The following is a 20229-nucleotide window of genomic DNA, read 5'->3' as shown; positions in this document are numbered from 1 at the left end:
TAATCTGTCTTCTTGGATGATGTAACAGTCTTTTGAGGTACAAGTCCTCGGGAAAGAAAGCATAAAAGAATCTGTTGTAAAATTGCCAAGAAATTAAAAAGAATAATCTCTTTATTACTTGATTAGAATAGTTATTAGTAACACATGCACAAGAACACCTTGTACAAATCGCAGCAATGATTTTTTTGAACAGCGTGTATCCTTCCAGACGTCGCCCTCTGCATATAAACATTCATGTACATGGTGTTTGCTGCAAAAATGGGATCATGCTTTTTTTTTTTTTTTTCCTGTGTTAGGGTCATTCTGTATAATTACATATGGATTTGCCCCTTTCCAAGGGTTACATGATATTGTAGTCCATCGTCTGGTTTTTGACAAAACACATTTTATCACTCTTCTGTTAATAGATATTTGGATCATCAGCAGTTTTTCGCTATTATGAACAATGCCATAAGAAACATTTGTTCAAAACTTCTTATATATTTTGTATTATAATAAGTACTTCTCTATTATAGATTCTAAAAGTGGAGTTGTTTGAGTCGGGGTGAGTAGATTTTCCTTTTTTTTTTATTACACAAAAGTGGGGGAGTTCCCGTCATGGTGCAGCAGAAACAAATCCAACTAGGAGCCATGAGGTTGCCGGTTCCATCCCTGGCCTCGCTCAGTGGGTTAAGGATCCGGTGTTGCCATGAGCTGTGGTGTAGGCCGGCAGCTGTACCTCCAAGTCAACCCCTGGCTTGGGAACCTCCCAGGATGCGGCCCTAAAAATCAGGAAAAAAAAAAGAAGTGGGGAACAATATAATGAACCTCCATTTACATCCTTTATCCATGTCAGTAATTATCATCATAAGCCAGTTCTGTCTCCCGTTCACTCCCACGCAGTCACCCTGGCCCAACACTGGGTTTGTTATGAAGCAAAGATGTGCCATTTCAACTACAGAGCTCAGTATGTGTCTTTAAAGGTTAAGGACACTTTTATAAAGCATAATCACGATTATATTACCATACCTAAAAATGAACAATTCCTTAATATCAATATTTAAATTTTCCAAATTGTATGTGTGTCTGTCTGTCTCTCTCTCTCTCTCTCCTTCTTTTTGGTGGGTTTGTCCGACATGACCCAGACCAAGTCTACACATTGCATTTGATTATTATATTATTTGGCATATAGGTTTACTCTTCTCTTATGTATTCTTTTCCTTATTATTTATTTGTTGATGAAGCATTTGTCTTGTAGAGTTTCCAGATTTCTGGATTTGTTGATTGCATCTCTGCGGTATAATTGAGTATGTCCCTTCCCCCACCCCACACCGCCATAAATCGGGAGTTAGATCTGGAGGCTAATGTCAGATTCTGGATTGATTTTTTTTTTTTAAAGAATACGTAATCGTTGATTGTATACTTTATCAGTTTTTCTCTTGTTGTGATGCTCGTGGCCTTTGATAAACATTGCCTAGATCTGTTATTTCATTCCAGGTTTTAAAATAGTGATGTTTGAATTTTATAATTAATTCCTGCATTATTAGCACAAATACTTTATAAAGAGAAATGTTCCCTCATCAATGACTTGATGACCCTGGTGTACACTTTGTGTGGGAAAAGAAAGCTGTATCCTTATTTTTTCCTTGATCAGTTTTCAAGAACAGTGACTTGGTTTATTAGCATCCTCCAAAAGTGACCAGTGAGGGTTTATAAGAGCATTATGCACTCATCATTTGATAGTAGATATCTTTCAGTCCTTTGTAGTTATTGTTCTGAATGCTCAGATTGTCCCCTTTTTGGCCAAAAAACTAATTCAAGTTGGTTCCTGAGTCTTTCTGATGGGAGCTTCGTCGCTTCTTTGCTTTTGTGTATGTGTTAAAATGTTCCAGGATCATCTTAGGCATATATGGAATCCACTATTCCTTCAAGGAGTCCTGGTTTCTTTAGTGAGAGAGGATATTTACAGACCCCAATCAGTGCTTGGAGGTTCTTATTCCAACCGAGTTGATCATTGCTGAGGACCTTTTTGGTAGACAGAGCTTGCAAAACCACATCATGGATTCATTCTGATGTTCCCATTCAAATTTGGGACCATAGGATTTTTGTTTAACTTTGATTTTATATTTGTATTTCTTAGGCTGAAAAATCTGCTCCATAATGATACTAAAGTAATGTCATTGTTTATTGTATTCTATACTGTAAGTATATACTATTTTCTGTTATTTATTTATTTATTTTTGGTCTTTTTGGGCCCCACCTGTGGCATATGGAGGTTCCCAGGCTAGGGGGTGAATTGGAGCTGTTGCTGCCGACCTACGCCACAGCAATGCCAGATCTGAGCCGTGTCTGCAACCTACACCACAGCTCACAGCAATGCCGGATCCTTAACCCACCGAGCGAGGCCAGGAATCGAACCTGCAATCTCATGGTTCCTAGTCAGATTTGTTTCCGCTGCACCACGACAGGAACTCCATATACTCATTTCAAGATAGCAGTACCAGTATTTCCACTGCCAGTATGCTTGTTGGAAACTACTAAAAATGTATTTGCATTTATATTTTTTCCTGAAGCTATATCCTCAGGAAAACACAAATTGCTGTGTTTTAAACAGTGCAATATATTAATTTCTCTCTTTTGTGGGTAAGACATCAATCAGGTGTGTTGGTTCATTTGTTTGGTTTTGCCCCAGCCCAAAATTCAAATGGTATGTTCATTGGCAAACAGTGTGCTTAGGAACATTTTAGAAATTATTTCATTTTCTCTTATAATTATGTAAAAATCTTAGGTAGTTTCAAAGTCACATTCCAAGAAGTACAACCTGTATCTTTCCATGTCCCTTTCATCATATTTTTTTCCCTCTGTCAGTAGCCACTTTTGTTACCTTTTATTTTATCCTTCTATTTTGAAGAAATGAAAGCAGATATATATATATATATATATGTTTATTCACACTCTCCTCTTTTCTTAATAAAAAGGTAGCATTCTCTGCACAATATTAAACGCCTTGCTTTCTTGACGTAACAGTAATTCTAGAGATCGCCCCATAGCAGTATTACATAGAAGTTGTTTGATTTTTTTTTAATAATGTTGAATATTTTATAAAGTGAATGTGAGTATCATTAGCTATAGTTGATTTAATTGGTCTTCACTCCTGATGGATATGTGCTTCCAAACCTTGACAGGAACACTTTGAATATTTCACATCCACAACCTCAAGTTATTCTGTGGCAAAAAATTATTTTAACAACTGTCTAAGGAATCCATTTCCTGTGCATAAAATGAAAACTTAACCAAATAATCTAATGGTAGAGAAGACTGTGATTTATGAATAGCGAAATAATTTCCTTTTCCCGTGGGTATAGCAGAGATTACTAGAGTCCTTACCTGTTGGAAGATGGCAAGGCATTTGAGGTCAAGAAATGTCAGGATCCATTTCTATTTTTTTTTTCCCCACTGTACAGCAAGGGGGTCAGGTTATCCTTACATGTATACATTACAATTACATTTTTCCCCCAGCCTTTCTTCCTCAGGATCCATTTCTAAATTCATCTTGGCGGAGTTCCCGTCATGGCACAGTGGAGACGAATCTGACAAGGAACCATGAGGTTGTGGGTTTGATCCCTGGCCTCGGTCCGTGGGTTAAGGATCCCGCGTTGCCGTGAGCTGTGGTGTAGGTCGCAGACTCTGCTCAGACCCCGTGTCACTGTGGCTGTGATGTAGGCCGGTGGCTACAGCTCTGATTAGACACCTAGCCTGGGAACCTCCATATGCCGTGGGGTGCAACCCTAAAAAGCAAAACTAAAAATAAATTCATCTTGGCTTTCTGAATTTGGGGATCCTCCCACTTTTCCAAAAGAACCTTTTGCCAAACTCTCTCATCCTCATGACTCATGCTTAGCGTCTGAATTCCTTACTCTCCATCCAGCCACAGGAGGCTGCCATATTGGTTTTTGCTGTCTTGCCAAATACATCGATCTACATATGTTTTCATCCCCAATCTAGGTGTAATTTAAAGAGAAAGGATCAGGTAGGACTGAGTGTGACTGAGTGACACTTACTGGTATGAAACTTAAGCCATTGTTTCATTTGAATATGAAAAATAAAATATAGATTTTTTTTTCCTGCTAAAACACAGCATCCTTGCACCAGCCCTTCACAGAATGAATGCATCTGTCTCTATTCCCGCCTCTTGATTCAGACGTTTGTCTTATCCTGTGACTCCTTCAGGAGGAACACCACAGGCGATCGTGAGAAGGCTCTGCAGGTCATGCTCCAGGTCTTGCAGAGCTGTGACCACCCGGCCCCCGACATGTTCTGCCTGTGTGGGAGGATCTACAAGGACATCTTCTTGGATTCAGACTGCAAAGATGATGCCAGCCGAGACAGCGCCATTGAGTGGTAAACCCTCAGCTCTAGTCAGTAGCATGTGCCTCTCTGCAAAGAATAGAATTGCAAAGGCTATGGATCTAGGTCTGTTCCCTATGTGTGTGTGTGCCTGTTTGCTGGCAATGAAAAAAAAAATGCCATAAATGTGGTTTGGGAATTTCCAGATTCCTTTTTCCAGAAGGCAACCAATAGAAATAGGGTTTTCTGCTGGTGACATTCTTCCCACAAGTTCATGCATTTATAGAGGCAAGGAGGCCCAGCACACTCCTTCCCAGCTACTCATTCCAGAACCTTGTTCCACCACCATCACGGCATTATGTTGTCAGTGAGCTGCTCATTCCTCATTCATTCATTTATCCAACAAATATTTACCGAGAGTTTACTCTATGCCAGAAAGTTTTTAGAGGGTGGGGATAAAGACACAGCAAATGTGAATCCATGCCCTCATCCAGCCTTGCACTGCTGGTAAGGAAAGTCAGGCAAATACCATAAAATATATAGAATGTCAGCTGATGGTGAGGGCTTTGGGGAAAAGTTAATCAGGGAAGAGAGAAAGGAGGGTTGGGAGGAGGTGTCTGCAGTTTTATATAGAGTGGTCAGTGAAGGTGAATAAAGATATAAAGGTGGTGAGGGAATGAGCCTTGCAGATAACTGTGTTCCAAGAGGAGGGGACAATGAGGGCAAAGATGCTGAGGAGGAAGCATGCCGAACATGCTCAAGGCTGGTGACACAGGAGCAAGGAGGAGAGTGGCAGGAAATGGGAAGGAAGAAGACCCTTTTACTCTCAGTGAGATGAAACAGTGCTAGAGTGATCTGAGCAGAGGAGTGACAAGATCTGACCTGCATTTTAACCAGAGTACTCTCACTTTTATGCAAAGAATACATTTTAGGGGATGTATCAGCTATCATTTGCTTCATAACAAGCATCTCCAAAACTGAGTGGCTTAAAACAATGATTCATGGTTTCTCATGATTCTGTAGTTTGCCCATGCAGTTCCTCTGCTGATTCCACTCCTTAAGTTCTGAGCTCATTCCTCAAGTTGCAGTCAGCTGGAGAGTCAGCAGGACTGGAAGGTCCAAGATGGCCTCACACACATTTGACAGCTGGTGCTGGCTGTTGCTGGGGAGCCTCCATTCTCTAATATGTGGTTCTGATACTGGTAGACCAGCTCTCTTACATGGTGTGTGGCATTCTAAGAGAGTGGAGGTGGAAGCCAAAAAGCTTCTTAAGGCTCAGGAACTCACACAAGATCAGTTCTGCCACATGTTCTTGATCAAAACAAATCACATGACCAGCCCAGATTCAAAGGGGTGGAGAAATACGTGCCACCTGTGGGTGGGCGACATGACAAAGGCATGTGCTTAGTAGGATGGGAGGAATTTGTGGCTACTAAATGATCTATCACGTGGGCAAGGGCAGAAGCAGGGAACAGTTAGGAGACTCCTGCAGAAATTCAAAGAAGAGCTGATGGTGGCTTGAACCAGGGTGGTAGTGATGAAAATGATGAGATGTCAGAACCGGGACATAATTCTGAAGGTAGAGACAACAGCCTACATCATCTGTTTGCGTCACAAGAGCTCTTGGTGTCACTGTTCCAGTCTGACTTAATTCTGTTTTCTTTCCCCCTCTCCCCCCTCCTCTTTGTTTGCCTTCCATACATGTTGGACTTTATCCTCCACCCTCTTCTCTCCGTCCAGCTTATGCCTCATGATCCCACTCACTCCCACACCTTAGAACCTTGAGCTGATCTCCAGCCTAACCTCTGTCCTAGGCTTTGGCTCCACCTCACCCTTCTCTTTGGCCACCTGTTCTACCTCATGGTGGTGCTGGTATTTAAGACTCAACATGGAGTTCCCATCGTGGTGCAGCAGAAGTGAATCTGACTAGGAACCACGAGGTTGCAGGTTTGATCCTTGGCCTCGCTCAGTGGGTCAAGGATCCGGCATTGCCATGAGCTGTGGTATAGGTTGCAGACGTGGCTCAGATCTGGCGTTGCTGTGGCTGTGATATAGTGGTGTAGCTCCAGTTGGACCCCTAGGCTGGGAACCTCCATATGCCACAGGTGCAGCCCTAAAAGGCCAAAAAAAAAAAAAAAAAGACTCAACATGTCTAAGGCTGAAGTCAGTTTTTCTCCACAAAGGATGGCTTCTGTGGTCTTTTTTTTTTTTTCCCCACTATCTTTCTTTAGCCTTCTACGCATATGCTTTAGGTTATTGTTTGATAACCGTCATTCACTTATCTCCCCATACAGTCAGTTCCCAATGCAGCCTTCTTGTGAGTCTTCCCTCACTCTCTGCCAGTCTTTTCCTATCACCGCCCCCAGTCAAGGCCATTTTTTAAACTTTTTTTTTTTTTTTGGTCTTTTTTAGGGCCGCACTCATGGCATATGGAGGTTCTCGGGCTAGGGGTCAAATCAAAGCTACAGCTACCAGCCTACACTGCAGCCACAGCAACGCCAGATCCGAGCCGTGTCTTCGACCTACACCACAGCTCATGGCAATGCTGGATCCTTAACCCAGTGAGCAAGGTCAGGGATCGAACCTGCAACCTCATGGTTCCTAGTCAGATTTGTTAACCACTGAGCCATGACGGGAACTCCTCATCTGGCTTTTAGATATAAATGTGGGGTGTGCGGCTCAGGGATGTAGGGGCTGGTCCAAGGTCATGGTAGGCCTGATCAGACACAAATCTGGGACTACAATCCCAACTCTAAGTTCAAATCTTGTCCGTCACCAAGCTGGGCCTATTACATTTATGGATAAGAGGCATAGAGAAATCACCCTCTTGGAATCCCCTTTGTGGCTCAGCGCAAACGAATCTCACTAGCATCCTTGAGGACACAGGTTCAATCCCTGGCCTTGCTCAGTGGGTTAAGGATCCAGCATTGGCCGTGAGCTGTGGTATAGGTCACAGATGCAGCTTGGATCCCACATTGCTGTGGCTGTGGTTTAGGCCAGCAGCTACAGCTCTGATTCGACCCCTAGCTTGGGAACCTCTATATGCCATGGGTGCAGCCCTCCAAAAAAAAAAAAGAAAGAAAGAAAGAAATCACCTTCTCCCCAAGTAACTTTTCATAGTAAAAAGAAAATTTAAAAAAAAATCAAATGCAGTATATGGAATTTAAAATCCCCAAAAGAGGAGTTCGAATTGTGGCTCAGTGGGTTAAGAACCCGACTAGTATCCATGAGGATATGGGTTCAATCCCTGGCCTTGTTCAGTGGGTTAGGAATCCAGTGTTGCCGTGAGCCGCGGAGTAGATTGAAGACGAGGCTCAGATCCCACGTTGCTGTGGCTGTGGCGTAGGCTGCTAGTTGCAGCTCTGATTTGACCCCTAGCCTGGGAGCTTCCATATGCTGCAGGTGCTGCTATATAAGGAAAAAAAAAAATCCCCAAAACATACCCCGAGGGGTGGGATAGAGGAAAGGTTTCAAATGTATTGGAATTTCATTGACTGGGTTGGAAGGACTTTGTTTTTTTTGTTTTTTTGGTTTTTTTGTCTTTTTGCTATTTCTAGGGCCGCTCCCGCAGCACATGGAGGCTCCCAGGCTAGGGGTCTAATTGGAGCTGCAGTCTCCGGCCTATGCCAGAGCCACAGCAACGCGGGATCCAAGCTGCGTCTGCAACCTACACCACAGCAACCCACTGAGCAAGGGCAGGGACCTAACCCGCAACCTCATGGTTCCCAGTCGGATTCGTTAACCACTGCGCCACGACGGGAACTCCGGAAGGACTTTCTTGATGTACTCTGGTCTATCTGAGAATACTTGTAATTAATGCCCCACAGTTCAAAGTCAGATTTTACCTGATACTTTGATTCATGATCAGATTTAACTGATAAATTCTACCTTCCATGATTAATGTTTTGTTGGTGTTTAATCCTCTTGTTGTCACACAAGTGATCACTCCTGGTTTATAAAAAGACACTTTTGTGCCATTAATTTGTTAAATCCTTTTTTCTTTGATCATGGTATTTATACTTGCTCATGGAAGAGAAAAACATTTTATGTGTAGAAAAAACAATAAGTAAGAGAATTAAATATGGCATGGTTTACCTTTGGGGAATGGTATTTGCTGGAATTCCCTGGTGGTGCAGTGGGTTAAGGATTCCTTGTCGTCAGTGCTATGACTCAGGTTTGATCCCTTGCCCAGGAACTTTGTGCTTGCTGCAGCCACAGCCAAAAAAACAAGAAAAAATGGTATTCACAGTTGGGGATCTTGTTCTTTTTGTCTTTTTTAGGGCTGCACCCATGGCATGTAGAGGTTCCCAGGCTAGAGGTCGAACTGGAGCTGCTACCTTCACCACAGCCACAGCAACGGTGGATCCAAGCTGCAACTTCGACCTGTACCAAAGTTTGTGGTGATGTTGGATCCTTAACCCACTGAACGAGGCCAGGGATCAAAACTTCATCCTCATGGATACTAGTTGGGTTCTTAACCCGCTGAGCCACAATGGGAACTGACATCTTGTTCTTTATTGTAGTGAAATTGATGCCTGCCTTCTCTCCCTATATGCCACTGCTTTTTGGGATCCAGAATTTTGGCAGCACTGCTTTATATGTGAAGAAATAATTCCATTTCAATATAGGCAGACAAACAGATGGCCTGTAGAGGAAGAGCCTATACCTGTTGTGATTTCCATAAAATAAAAAATGCTCAGTGGAGACTTCCCTTCGTGGCTCAGTGGTTAACAGACCTGACTAGGATCCAGGAGGTTGCAGGTTCGATCCCGGGCCTCGCTCAGTGGATTAAGGATCCGGCATTGCCGTGAACTGTGGTGTAGGCCGCACGCGTGGCTCGGATCCTGCGTGGCTGTGGCGTTGGCCAGCAGCTGTAGTTCCGATTTGACCCCAAGCCTGGGAACTTCCATATGCCACAGGTGCAGCCCCCCCCCAAAAAAAAAATGCTCAATATACAGAGTGTAACTTGAAAAGTGAACTTTGAACATCAAATTGGGGTTTACTTTTGGGGGCGCAATTATAATAGGTTTTAAATTTCTTTTATATCCTTTAATATAGTTTCCTTATTTATGTGATGATCATGGTTTTTATTTTTAAAAATATACCCTGGAGTTCCCATCGTGGCACAGTGGTTAACGAATCCGACTAGGAACCATGAGGTTGCAGGTTCTATCCCAGGCCTTGCTCACTGGGTTAAGGATCCAGCATTGCCGTGAGCTGTGGTGTAGGTTGCAGACTTGGCTCGGATCCCATGTTGCTTGTCTCTGGCGTAGGCTGGTGTCTACAGCTCAGATTGGACCCCTAGCCTGGGAACCTCCATATGCCGTGGGAGTGGCCCTGGAAAAGGCAAATAATAATACATAAAAATTAAAAATATAGCCTGATGAAGATTTTTAAACTCCCTAGTGTTACTGTGTTGCTGTCATGACATTTTTAAGAAGCTATTAGACTGATGCATGTGACTGTTTGTACACATGAGTGGGGGTTGGGGATATTTTTACATCATTTACACTTTTGTTGTCTATCATAATAAAGTGATATAATAGGAATTTGGTGGTTCTGTAATTACAGGTATCGCAAAGGGTTTGAGCTCCAGTCCTCTCTCTATTCAGGAATTAACCTTGCAGTTTTGCTGATAGTTGCTGGACAACAATTTGAAACTTCCATGGAACTAAGGAAAATAGGTAAAGCTATTTATTACTGCACATATGTTCTGGCAACACAACTTCGGCATTAAAAAGTATGTTTAAATGACCAGCGCTGTATTTCAAAAGGAACAGTTAGTCTCCGATGGCACACCTGAGGCAGTCGCCCAAATAAAATGCCCACTTTCTCCTTTATCTCAAGGCTGAACTACGATAGAAACTAGAAAGAGTTTTCATAACTGAATCTAAAATTCTGATTTTCAAGGTGTCCGGCTGAACAGTTTATTGGGAAGAAAGGGGAGCTTGGAAAAAATGAACAATTACTGGGATGTGGGTCAGTTTTTCAGCGTCAGCATGTTGGCCAGTGATGCTGGGAAGGCTGTCCAGGCGGCAGAGAGGTTGTTCAAACTGAAACCTCCAGTCTGGTGAGTCATGTCTGTGCATTTGCATCACCCGTGTCAATATCTGATCTTGCCCTGATATGTTTCCCCCAGGAGGAGAAGGTGTGAATGCAAAAAAAAGAGTAACAACTGCTATGTGTCCTTCTCACATCTTCATTAAAGCAAAGTTAGAGCAGAAAGAGCAGCTCTGGGGCTCGCTTGGTTTTATGTGAAGACAGGGAAAGGCACACACACACACTCAAACAAAATATATATCCCTATATGTTGTGTCTCCACAATGAAACTCTCAGTCCTATGAATTTTTTCAGGTCACCTGATTCTCAAGAGCAAGACATTCTTGGTACTAGTACATATTGTGCATTTGTGAGAAAGAAGACAGTAAAGCTAAAAGCACACCAAGAAAATGATGTTTATCATAAATGAAAACGGGAAGCAGAAGACTAATGATAGATGTGTTCAAGACAGTGGTGGCCCAGGAGTTCCCGTCCTGGCTCAGTGGTTAACGAATCCGACTAGGAACCATGAGGTTGAGGGTTCAATCCTTGGCCTCACTCAGTGGGTTAAGGATCCCACGTTGCCCCGAGCTGTGGTGTAGGTCGAAGTCGTGGCTTGGATCCCGAGTTGCTGTGGCTGTGGCGTAGGCCGGCGGCTACAGCTCCAATTGGACCCCTAGCTTGGGAACCTCCATATGCCGCCGGAGCAACCCTAAAAAAAGCAAAAAGACAATGGTGACCCAGCAGTGGCTCTGGGTTAGCCCATATACAGCCATTACAATGTGCAAGAAAGAATACTTGGAGACACAGAAGCGTGCTCATGTTTATCATAGAATAAGAAAGCCAGATGCAGGGTATATTTTTCTGTATCAGTGGTTCTGAGACTTTGGCGTGTATCAGATTAAAACACAGATTGCTGGGCTCACCCTTAAGATTTCTGGTTCACATGGTCTAAGGTGGGGCCTGAGAATTTGTATTGACAAATTACAAGCTGTCGCTGCTGACCAGGGGACCACACTTTGAGAACTACTGTTCTCTATGGACTCATTTTAATTAAAAACCTATTGTTTCAGGTGTGATTCAAAGGAGGGTCTGGGAATGTTGGGCCACAGCTGACTTCCCTCTAGATGTTAAGTTCCCTTAGAATTGTGGTTATATTATTGCTTCCTGTCATCTCATAATAGACGCTCAATAGATATTTGTATAATGAATAAATAATGAAAGATGGATTTTCTCCAATATCTTGATAGTAGTTATCTCAGGAACTCAGAGGTATGCTTATAAGAATTTTTTAATCTTTTTTTTTTTTTTTTTGCCAGCACTTGTGGCATATGGAAGTTCCCAGACTAGGGGTCAAATCAGAACTGCAGCTGCCAGCCACAGCCACAGCCACAGCCACACAGGATCTGAGCCACGTCTGCAACGTACACCACAGCTCATGGCAACACCAGATTCTTAACCCACTGAGCAAGGCCAGGGATTGAACATACATCCTCATGGATACTAGTCAGGTTCTTAACCCCCTGAGCTGCAATGGGAACTCCTTAGTCTGCCTTTTAACTGTTTGTCTAAAATGCATTTAAATAACTTGCATAATTTAAAAACTTAATGATCCATGTTCATCTGTCCCCTTTTATTTCTAAACTGAGTGAACCAACCTGGATTCCCAAGGGTAGAAATCTCACTATCACAGGCCATATCCAGTTTGACCCTATTTCTTCCCCATCTGGAGTACTTAAATCTGGTCCTTAAACCATATCAACTTCTCAAAAGTTTTCTGAAGCTAAGAGAACACAGAGGCAGGCTGAGCTTACAGCCCTCCTAGAGTGGCTGCTGTTTCCAGGATTCTAATGTTAAGGTGCATTGCTGCCTCTGAGCCGTACAGAGCTGACTCTCTGCAGTGGAGATCAGAGGCTTGAATACATTCCTATTACATCAGAACCTGGACTGACTTACAGTGCTGGTGCCTATTGTTGTGTGTTCAAGACCATCCCGAGGTTCTGGATTTGTTAGAAGAACTCACAGAACTCAGAAAAGCTGTTATATTCAGGGTTATGGTTTATTGCAATAAAAGTATATAGATTAAAATCAACAAAGCCAGAGAGCGCATAGGGCAAAGCTCAGGAGAGACCAGGCACAAGCTCCCAGTTGTCATCCCCTAGTAGAGTCATATGTACAGTGCTTAATTCTCCTAGTAATGATGTGTGACCACATGCACCAGTTATTGCCCATCAGGGAAGCCCACCAAGCCTTGGTATCCAGGGTTTTTATTGGGGCTCAATTATGTAGGCATGAAACATGTATGTGGCTGACCTTAGTCACTGAGTCCCCAGCCTGTCTGGAGATCCCATTGATAAGACATGGCCCAAGGGTCCCACCATGAATCATGTTGTTAGCATAAACTATGTGGCAAGGCACAAGGCCCCAGGTAGACAGAGACATTCCTATCAGGCAGGATAGTCCAAGGGCTTAAAAGTGATCGCTGAGAAGCCAATAAAGGGCCTAAAGGGCCGAATCTCTCTTTGGAATGTATAGTTGAGATAAGCCAATCCTGTCGAGTTAATCCTTTAACTACATGGTACCCAAGCAGGTCCAGCAGAGCCTAGCTTATCTGCTTTCCCAGGATGGCTCCAGACCTTATCCTCAAAGGGCAAAGTAATACTCTGATACTGTCAGTGGAACCATCTCTGCCACACCCCAGCCCCATTCACTACCAGAGAGGAGGTGACCACCATTGCACGGCAGCTATGTTTCAAAAAGTTCGGTTTGCCTGAAGATAGCAAAGGGGCAGTGAGATTGAAGACCTCATAAAGTCAAAATCTACCAGCTCCGGTCTAATGGCTTAAAAAAAAACCCCACTGAGTTTAATATTCGTGCTTGCCGAAGATTAAGGAGGGGATGGAGGGAAGAGGCATGGCTATAGAAGGGAAACATGAGGGATCCTTGTGATGATGGAAATATTTTCTGTCTACACTGGACCAATGTCCGTATCTTGATGGTGGTATTTTTTGAGAATTTTGCATGATATTACCACTGGGGTAAATCTGGCCAAGGGTACATAGGCTCTCTCTTGTTTCTTACAACTATATGTAAACCTGTAATTACCTCAACATAAAAAGGGTAGTTAGAAAAGAAAAAGACACTGAGTTTGAAGTTTTGTCATTTTGCGGTTGCTTTCAACTTCAAACCACTTGCTCTTGTTAATGAAGATAGCAAATGCTTGCCAGTCTCGGTGCTTTGAACACCTTGTACCAAAATTGAGGTTTAGCCCAGTGTTGGTAAAAAGCCACGTTGTGTGATTTTGCTGGACAAGCTTATTTTGCCCCATTTGGGTTTCTTTTAATTAAGTGTGTAGCTGCCAGATTATTAAGAAACACTCACCACGCAATATGAATTTAAGCGAATAAAGCTTTTGGGAAACTTGAGGGGATTTGAATTGAATTCCATTTCTTTGGGAATCTAATGTATTGGTGCTTGTGACTTTTCCAGGTACCTGCGATCATTAGTTCAGAACTTGTTATTAATTCAGCGCTTCAAGAAACCTATTATTGAACATTCGCCCAGGCAAGAACGGCTGAACTTCTGGTTAGATATCATTTTCGAGGCCACAAATGAAGTTACTAATGGACTCAGATTTCCAGTAAGAGATGCTATAACCATAACTTTAAAGAAAGCAACTGGGGTTGGCACTATCTCATTATTGAATACTCTGAAAGGAAGAAAACCATAGAGTAATTGAAAAGGTTAAGATATCCATCAGTCTCGCGTAGAACCATCCAGTGAGAGATCAACTCAGTAGAAAAAGTTGGCTACATCTTCTAACATAGTGGTGCTCAAGTGGAGGTGGTTTTGTCCCCAAGAAGACATTTGGAAATATCGAGACACTTGTGGTTGTCACAACTTTGGGGAAGGTGTTGCTACTGCCAGGTGGTGGGGTGGAGGCCAAGGATGCCATGAAACCCCTCACAATGCACGGGACAGCCACCCACCCCCAACACAACGTTATCCAGCCCCAAATGTCCGTAGTACTCAGGGGGAGAAACTGCTCCAAAGCAATGAAGCACTAACCGTGAAATCGTGGAACTCAGGGCTGTTTCCTGTTGAGCTTTGGTTTGTCTCCAGGGCCCCTAATTAATTTTTGAAACTTTATTGAAAAGCCAAATGACATTTAGCTTTTCACTGAGTTTTTGTTTCACTTTTACGACCATCTTATAAGGAGTCATCTAGGCATCCCAGAAGCTGCACTTCAGGTGGTGGTGGTTTGTATTCACGTCATGAGCTTTTGTGAACATTCAGTGTTCAAAATTTCATGAGACATCTCATAAAAGATTACATCGTGTGAAATGATGATGATTTTGTTCCTGGGTAATACGTTTTTAAATCTTCTTTTAATGAGAAATATTTCATACCTACGGAAAGACACCAAAACAATAGCAGGACAGACACTCGCGTGATCTCTACCCAGGTTTAGCAATAAACATGTTGTTTTATTTGCTTTGGGAATTCATTCTCTGTCTCTTGCCCCTGCTTTCTTATCCTGCTTCTCTCCTCTTCCAGTAAGAGATGCTATATTTTGCTCTCCCCCAGTAAAATAAAATAGGACAGATGGAATGTCACTTCATTCTTCATCCTCTTGCATTTTTTTCAAACTCGGGTACCTACCTGTGCATCATCTAGTTCACGTCTTCATTTCTTTCAAAAGCTGTAGCCTTCCTCTTTCTTATTTATTTATTTATTTTGTTGTCTTTTTAGGGCTGCACCCGAGGCACATGGAAGTTCCCAGGCTAGGGGTCGAAGCGGAGCAGTAGCTGCCGGCCTACACCACAGCCACAGCAACGTGGGATCCGAACCGCATCTGTGACCTACATCACAGCCCACGGCAATGCCGGATCCCCAACTCACTGAGCGAGGCCAGGGATCGAACCTGCATCCTCATGGTTGCTAGTCAGATTCGTTTCCACTGAGCCACGATGGGAATGCCCCCTCTTTCTTCTCTGTCACCTCCTCAGGAAGGCTGTTCTTGGCCACGCTGTGTAAAAAAGTGTCCCTCCCTCATCTTCATTCTGCCTTATTTTCTTCAGAGGTTATCCTAATGCGTATCCTTAGCTGTGGGTTACGCTGTCTGCCCCATCAGAGCACAGACCTCTCGCAGGAAAGGGACTTCCGTGGTGGGCTGCCACATCCACCAGTCCTAGAGCAGCCTTGGGGCCTAGTAGGTCCTTGAAGAGTGTCTGTGGAGTCCAGAGCTTCCAGCCTCCTCACTGGGCAGGGGAATCTATGCGGCATGTTCCCATGCATCACAGAAATCTGTCCTTTTAGGTCCTGGTGATAGAACCAACCAAAGTCTACCAGCCTTCGTATGTCTCTATCAACAGTGAAGCTGAAGAGAGGACGGTTTCTCTGTGGCATGTCTCACCCACAGAAATGGTAAGAAAAAAAAAATCATAAACAGGCTTCTTTATTCTGTATTATTGAATGAAAAATTCACTGTTCAAGTGGGAGAGTCAACTATATCATAGTATTTAAAAGAACAGGCAGGGTTCCCGTCGTGGCGCAGTGGTTAACGAGTCCGACTAGGAACCATGAGGTTGCGGGTTCGGTCCCTGCCCTTGCTCAGTGGGTTAAGGATCCGGCATTGCCGTGAGCTGTGGTGTAGGTTGCAGACACGGCTCAGATCCCGAAGTGCTGTGGCTGTGGTGTAGGCCGGTGGCTACAGCTCCGATTTGACCCCTAGCCTGGGAACCTCCATATGCTGCAGAAACGGCCCTAGAAATGGCAAAAAGACAAAAAAAATTTTTAAATAAAAAAAAAATTAAAAATAAAAGAACAGGCAGAGCATGATAATGGGAGAAAAAAGAATGTATACCTGTATGTGTAACGGGGTTGCCTTGCCATACGGTAGAAAATTGACAGAACACTGTAAACCAGCTATAATGGAAAAAAATAAAACTCATTGTCGATAAAAGGAAAAAATTAATAAATAAAAGAACAGGCATCCTTGCCTAACTTCTGACTTAAAGGCATGTGTGAGGGAGTGCAGTCACAGGTGGAAGAAAGGAAGCAGGGTTTTCCATTATATATACACATGTGTGTGAATATAAATCTACATAATACACATCTATACATACGTATGTATTATATGTGTACCTATGTGTGTATAGTATGTATGTATTATACACACACATACATAGTATACCTATGTGCATGTGTGTATGTATGTATATATACACACAGACACACACATATATACATATATATATTATATGTGTGCCTGGGGGTCACATATTGTATGTGTAGATGTGTGTTTGTGTGTGTATATATATGTGTGAATGGATACAAGCTTGTTAAAAAAAAGGTTAAACTATGAGGAAGTGGTTAAGGAATGAAGTGCAAGTCCCTCTAAACGCCTCACACCTGGTCTGTGTAGCCCCATCCGGGGTGTTGTGGTGGATATCCATCTAGCCCTTTCTCTAAGCTCCGATATGTGTGTAGAATGTGTGTATACATATATCCATTATATATATATAACATAGATATATATGGGGGAGAAAAAGCTAGAGTAAGGTACAGATATATCTCATTCGAAGAATGCATGCATTTTCTATTAAATTTGCCTCTTTGGGTTTTTTTTTTTTTTAACCTTTTCTTGAAGTGTAACATACACACAGAAAAAGTGCATAACTCAGAATTGTACAATTTGATGCATTTTTACCAAGTGAACACACCTAATTAACCATGCAACAAAGAAGAGACTCTGAGCCTGCCCCTACCCCACAAAGTCCTGCTTCCCCCCTCCTCATGCTACCGCCATGAAGCACCCTGTCCTCAGTGTTGGAATTCCTTCTCTGTATCTGTTTATTTATTTTGCTGGGGCATGTGCAGCAGTGGATGTGGGGTCTCAGTTCTCAGAGCAGGGGTTGACCCCAGGCCGTAGCAGTGAAGGTGCCAAGTCCTGACCCCTAGACCGCCAGGGAAAGCCCAGAATGCTTGTACTAGAAGTCAACCTTATTTATGTTCCTGTGTCATTGATGCCACTGTGACACAAGAGACTTTTCCAAATGTTGGTCTGTAATCTCACTATTGCATTGACAGAGGTAACAGAACACCTCATATTTTGACAAGCAGTTGTGGGAAAGCCTAATCCTATTAAAGTGACTTCATAGTTTCAGAGCAGAATGGTTTTATTCTCATGGCATTCTACAAACTTAGAATGGCTGCAGGCCTTTCGTGGAAATTTCCATCGGTACATATACTATCTCACTAGTTGTAAATGTTTTATTTTGTTTGTATAGAATCCGTAATAAGAAATGGAAAGAACTATATAAGCAGCAAATGCTAGTTTTCCTTGACTGATGAAATGTTTTGCGCAGTGCTTGGTAGTTGTCAGAGCAAATGTTTGAGAGAAATATAAATTGCCTTTTTTCTTTGAGAAGGAGCCTTAGCTTTTGCCTTCATTTACATTTTTGAAATTCTGCAGATTGTGAAACCAAGCAGATTAGCCGGGAGTAAAATGACATTTCTCTATATGGAGTTGCAGTTTTTCCTGATGGGCGGTGGGAAGTGGGAAGCGAGCGCACACAGGTGCACGTTCACCTGCAGACAGCACCGCTGTAAGATGAGATGAAGTTCTGGTCCACCAGCCAAGAATTCAGAAATGTAGGCTGGTGAATGTTCCACCACCAGCTCTCCAGGGGGTGCAGGAACAGAGGGCTGATTTGTAGTGTTTACTGACTTCTGTGGTGTAAATACACTCAGCATGGCCAGTCCCAAGCAACCTATGTCAGGTCACTGAGCATGGGGTTAGGAAGAGATGTGCAAAATTGGCCTCCCAGGCTGCTGCAGGCTGCACCCCGGACAGCGATGCAAGGAGCCTGCACAGAGAAGGAGCAAATGCAGCATATCTCCTGCAGCTTCTCTTGGACCCCAAAGTCGCCAACAGGTGCCTAGTGGCCACCATTGCTGCCCATACAGGTGGGGCTGCTGCTTTTGGAAAGCTCTTCTTTGTGGGGGGGCACACCTACAGCATATGGAGGTTCCCAAGCTAGGGGTTGAATCGAAGCTGCAGCCGCTAGCTTACAGCAACACTAGATCCAAGCCGAGCCTGCGACCTACACCACAGCTCATGGTGAAACCGGATCCTTAACCCACTGAGTGAGGCCAGGGATCGAACCTACATCCTCATGGATCCTAGTCGGGTTCGTTAACTGCCGAGCCATGAAGGGAACTCCAGGAAAGCTCTTTTGAAGAATGCCTTTGATACTTATACTAGCACCTGGAACATCTTACACAAAAAAACCCATGCTTAGACTTCCCTTGTGCCACAGCAGCTTAAGGATCCGGTGTTGTCACTGCAGCAGCCAGGGTCCCTGCCATCGCTCAGGTTTGATCCTTGGCCCAGGAACTTCCACATGCCATGGGTGTGGCAAAAAAAAAAAAAAAAAAGTCTATGCTTTTAACACAAAAAGTTCCACAACTAAAGTCTGCCTTCTGGGTGTGGAAGGGTGGAGGCTGAGTCAGCATCCAGGAGATCCTGAGGCAGACGAATCTGACTAGGAATCATGAGGTTGCGGGTTCGATCCCTGGCCTCGCTCAGGGGGTTAAGGATCTGGTGTTGCCGTGAGCTGTGGTGTAGGTCGCAGATGTGGCTCAGATCTGGCGTGGCTGTGGCTGTGGTGTAGGCTGGCAGCTGTAGTTCCAGTTCAATCCCCATATGCCCGGTGCGGCCCTAAAAAGCAAAAAAACAAACAAACAAACAAACAAACAAAAAAACCAACAACAACAAAAACAGTTTCGTGATAATTTTAAAAATGCTTATAGTGGCTCTCTTGATATTCCCCAATCATTAGCGGATCCAAATAAAACTCAAGCTCTTTCACTGAGCATCCAGCCCTTATGGAACCCTGCCCCCCACCCCTGACTCTCTGACCCTTGGCCCAACCAAACTGCCTGTCATCTCACCCTCCCCTGAGCCGGCCCTGCGGGGCTTCTCATCTCCAGTTTTGTTCTGCTCCTTCTCCCTCCCTGCAGTTCATTCTTGCAATGATCCAAGTCCTAACTTGTGCTTCAGGTGACTCTAACGACCCCTGCCCTCCTGCCACTGAATGCACTTGGCCACCCAGTTGTCTGTATCATGCACAGAGGACAGCCTCTCGCTTATGTATCAGTTTTCCAAAATGTCTCCACAACGGCCTTGCAAGCCTATGTATGACGTTTATACTTTTATATCCATGGTACCTGCAAAGCAGGAACCCCACCCAAATGCCTATTGATTATGATATAAAGGAAAAGAAGGGGAATTGGGGGTTAATAGATGCAGACTATTGCCTTTGGAATGGATGAGCAACGAGATCCTGCTGGGTAGCACTGGGAACTATGTCTAGTCCCTTCTGATGGAGCAGGATAATGGGAGAAAAAGAATGGATACATGCATGTGTAACTGGGTCACCTTGCTGTATAGTAGAAAATTGAGAGAACACTGTAAACCAGCTACAATGGAAAAAAAATAAAAATAAAGGAAAAGAGGGGAGGTTCGTGTTGGTTACTTTATTTTTTTAAATTTCTTTATATATGTACTTTTTCTACTGCACAGCATGGTGACCCACTTACACATGTATGTGTACATTCTTTTTTCTCACATTACGTGCTCCGTCATAAGTGACTAGACAGAGTTCCCAGTGCTACACAGCAGGATCCCACTGCTAATCCATCCCAAAGGCAACAGTCTCCATCTCTTTACCCCAAGCTCCCAGTCCCTCCCACTCCCTCCTTGTCTACTTCTTAACCAGTAAATCTTCCTCCTAAACCAAGAAGTTCCCCTAAAGCGACCCTCGAGTAAACTTACCATCTGGGAACACTTTGAAAACT

At 43.5% G+C, this 20229-nt stretch overlaps 1 protein-coding gene across 1 annotated transcript in view; it reads left to right on the top strand.

Moving 5' to 3' along the window:
• Positions 1–20229, top strand: part of MAP3K15 (mitogen-activated protein kinase kinase kinase 15) — a 150480-nt gene that overhangs the window by 77671 nt on the left and 52580 nt on the right. The window contains exons 7-11 of the mRNA XM_021080807.1: positions 4210–4380; positions 9898–10010; positions 10237–10396; positions 13855–14005; positions 15685–15792. Of these exons, the coding sequence (XP_020936466.1) occupies positions 4210–4380; positions 9898–10010; positions 10237–10396; positions 13855–14005; positions 15685–15792 (703 nt within the window). The remainder of the gene's footprint in view (positions 1–4209; positions 4381–9897; positions 10011–10236; positions 10397–13854; positions 14006–15684; positions 15793–20229) is intronic.

This window comes from Sus scrofa, chromosome X (genome assembly GCF_000003025.6).
Source record: "Sus scrofa isolate TJ Tabasco breed Duroc chromosome X, Sscrofa11.1, whole genome shotgun sequence".
NCBI classification, from domain to species: domain Eukaryota; kingdom Metazoa; phylum Chordata; class Mammalia; order Artiodactyla; family Suidae; genus Sus; species Sus scrofa.
The sequence above is the reverse complement of the archived record's forward strand: the minus strand, read 5'-3'. Positions and strand labels throughout refer to the sequence as shown.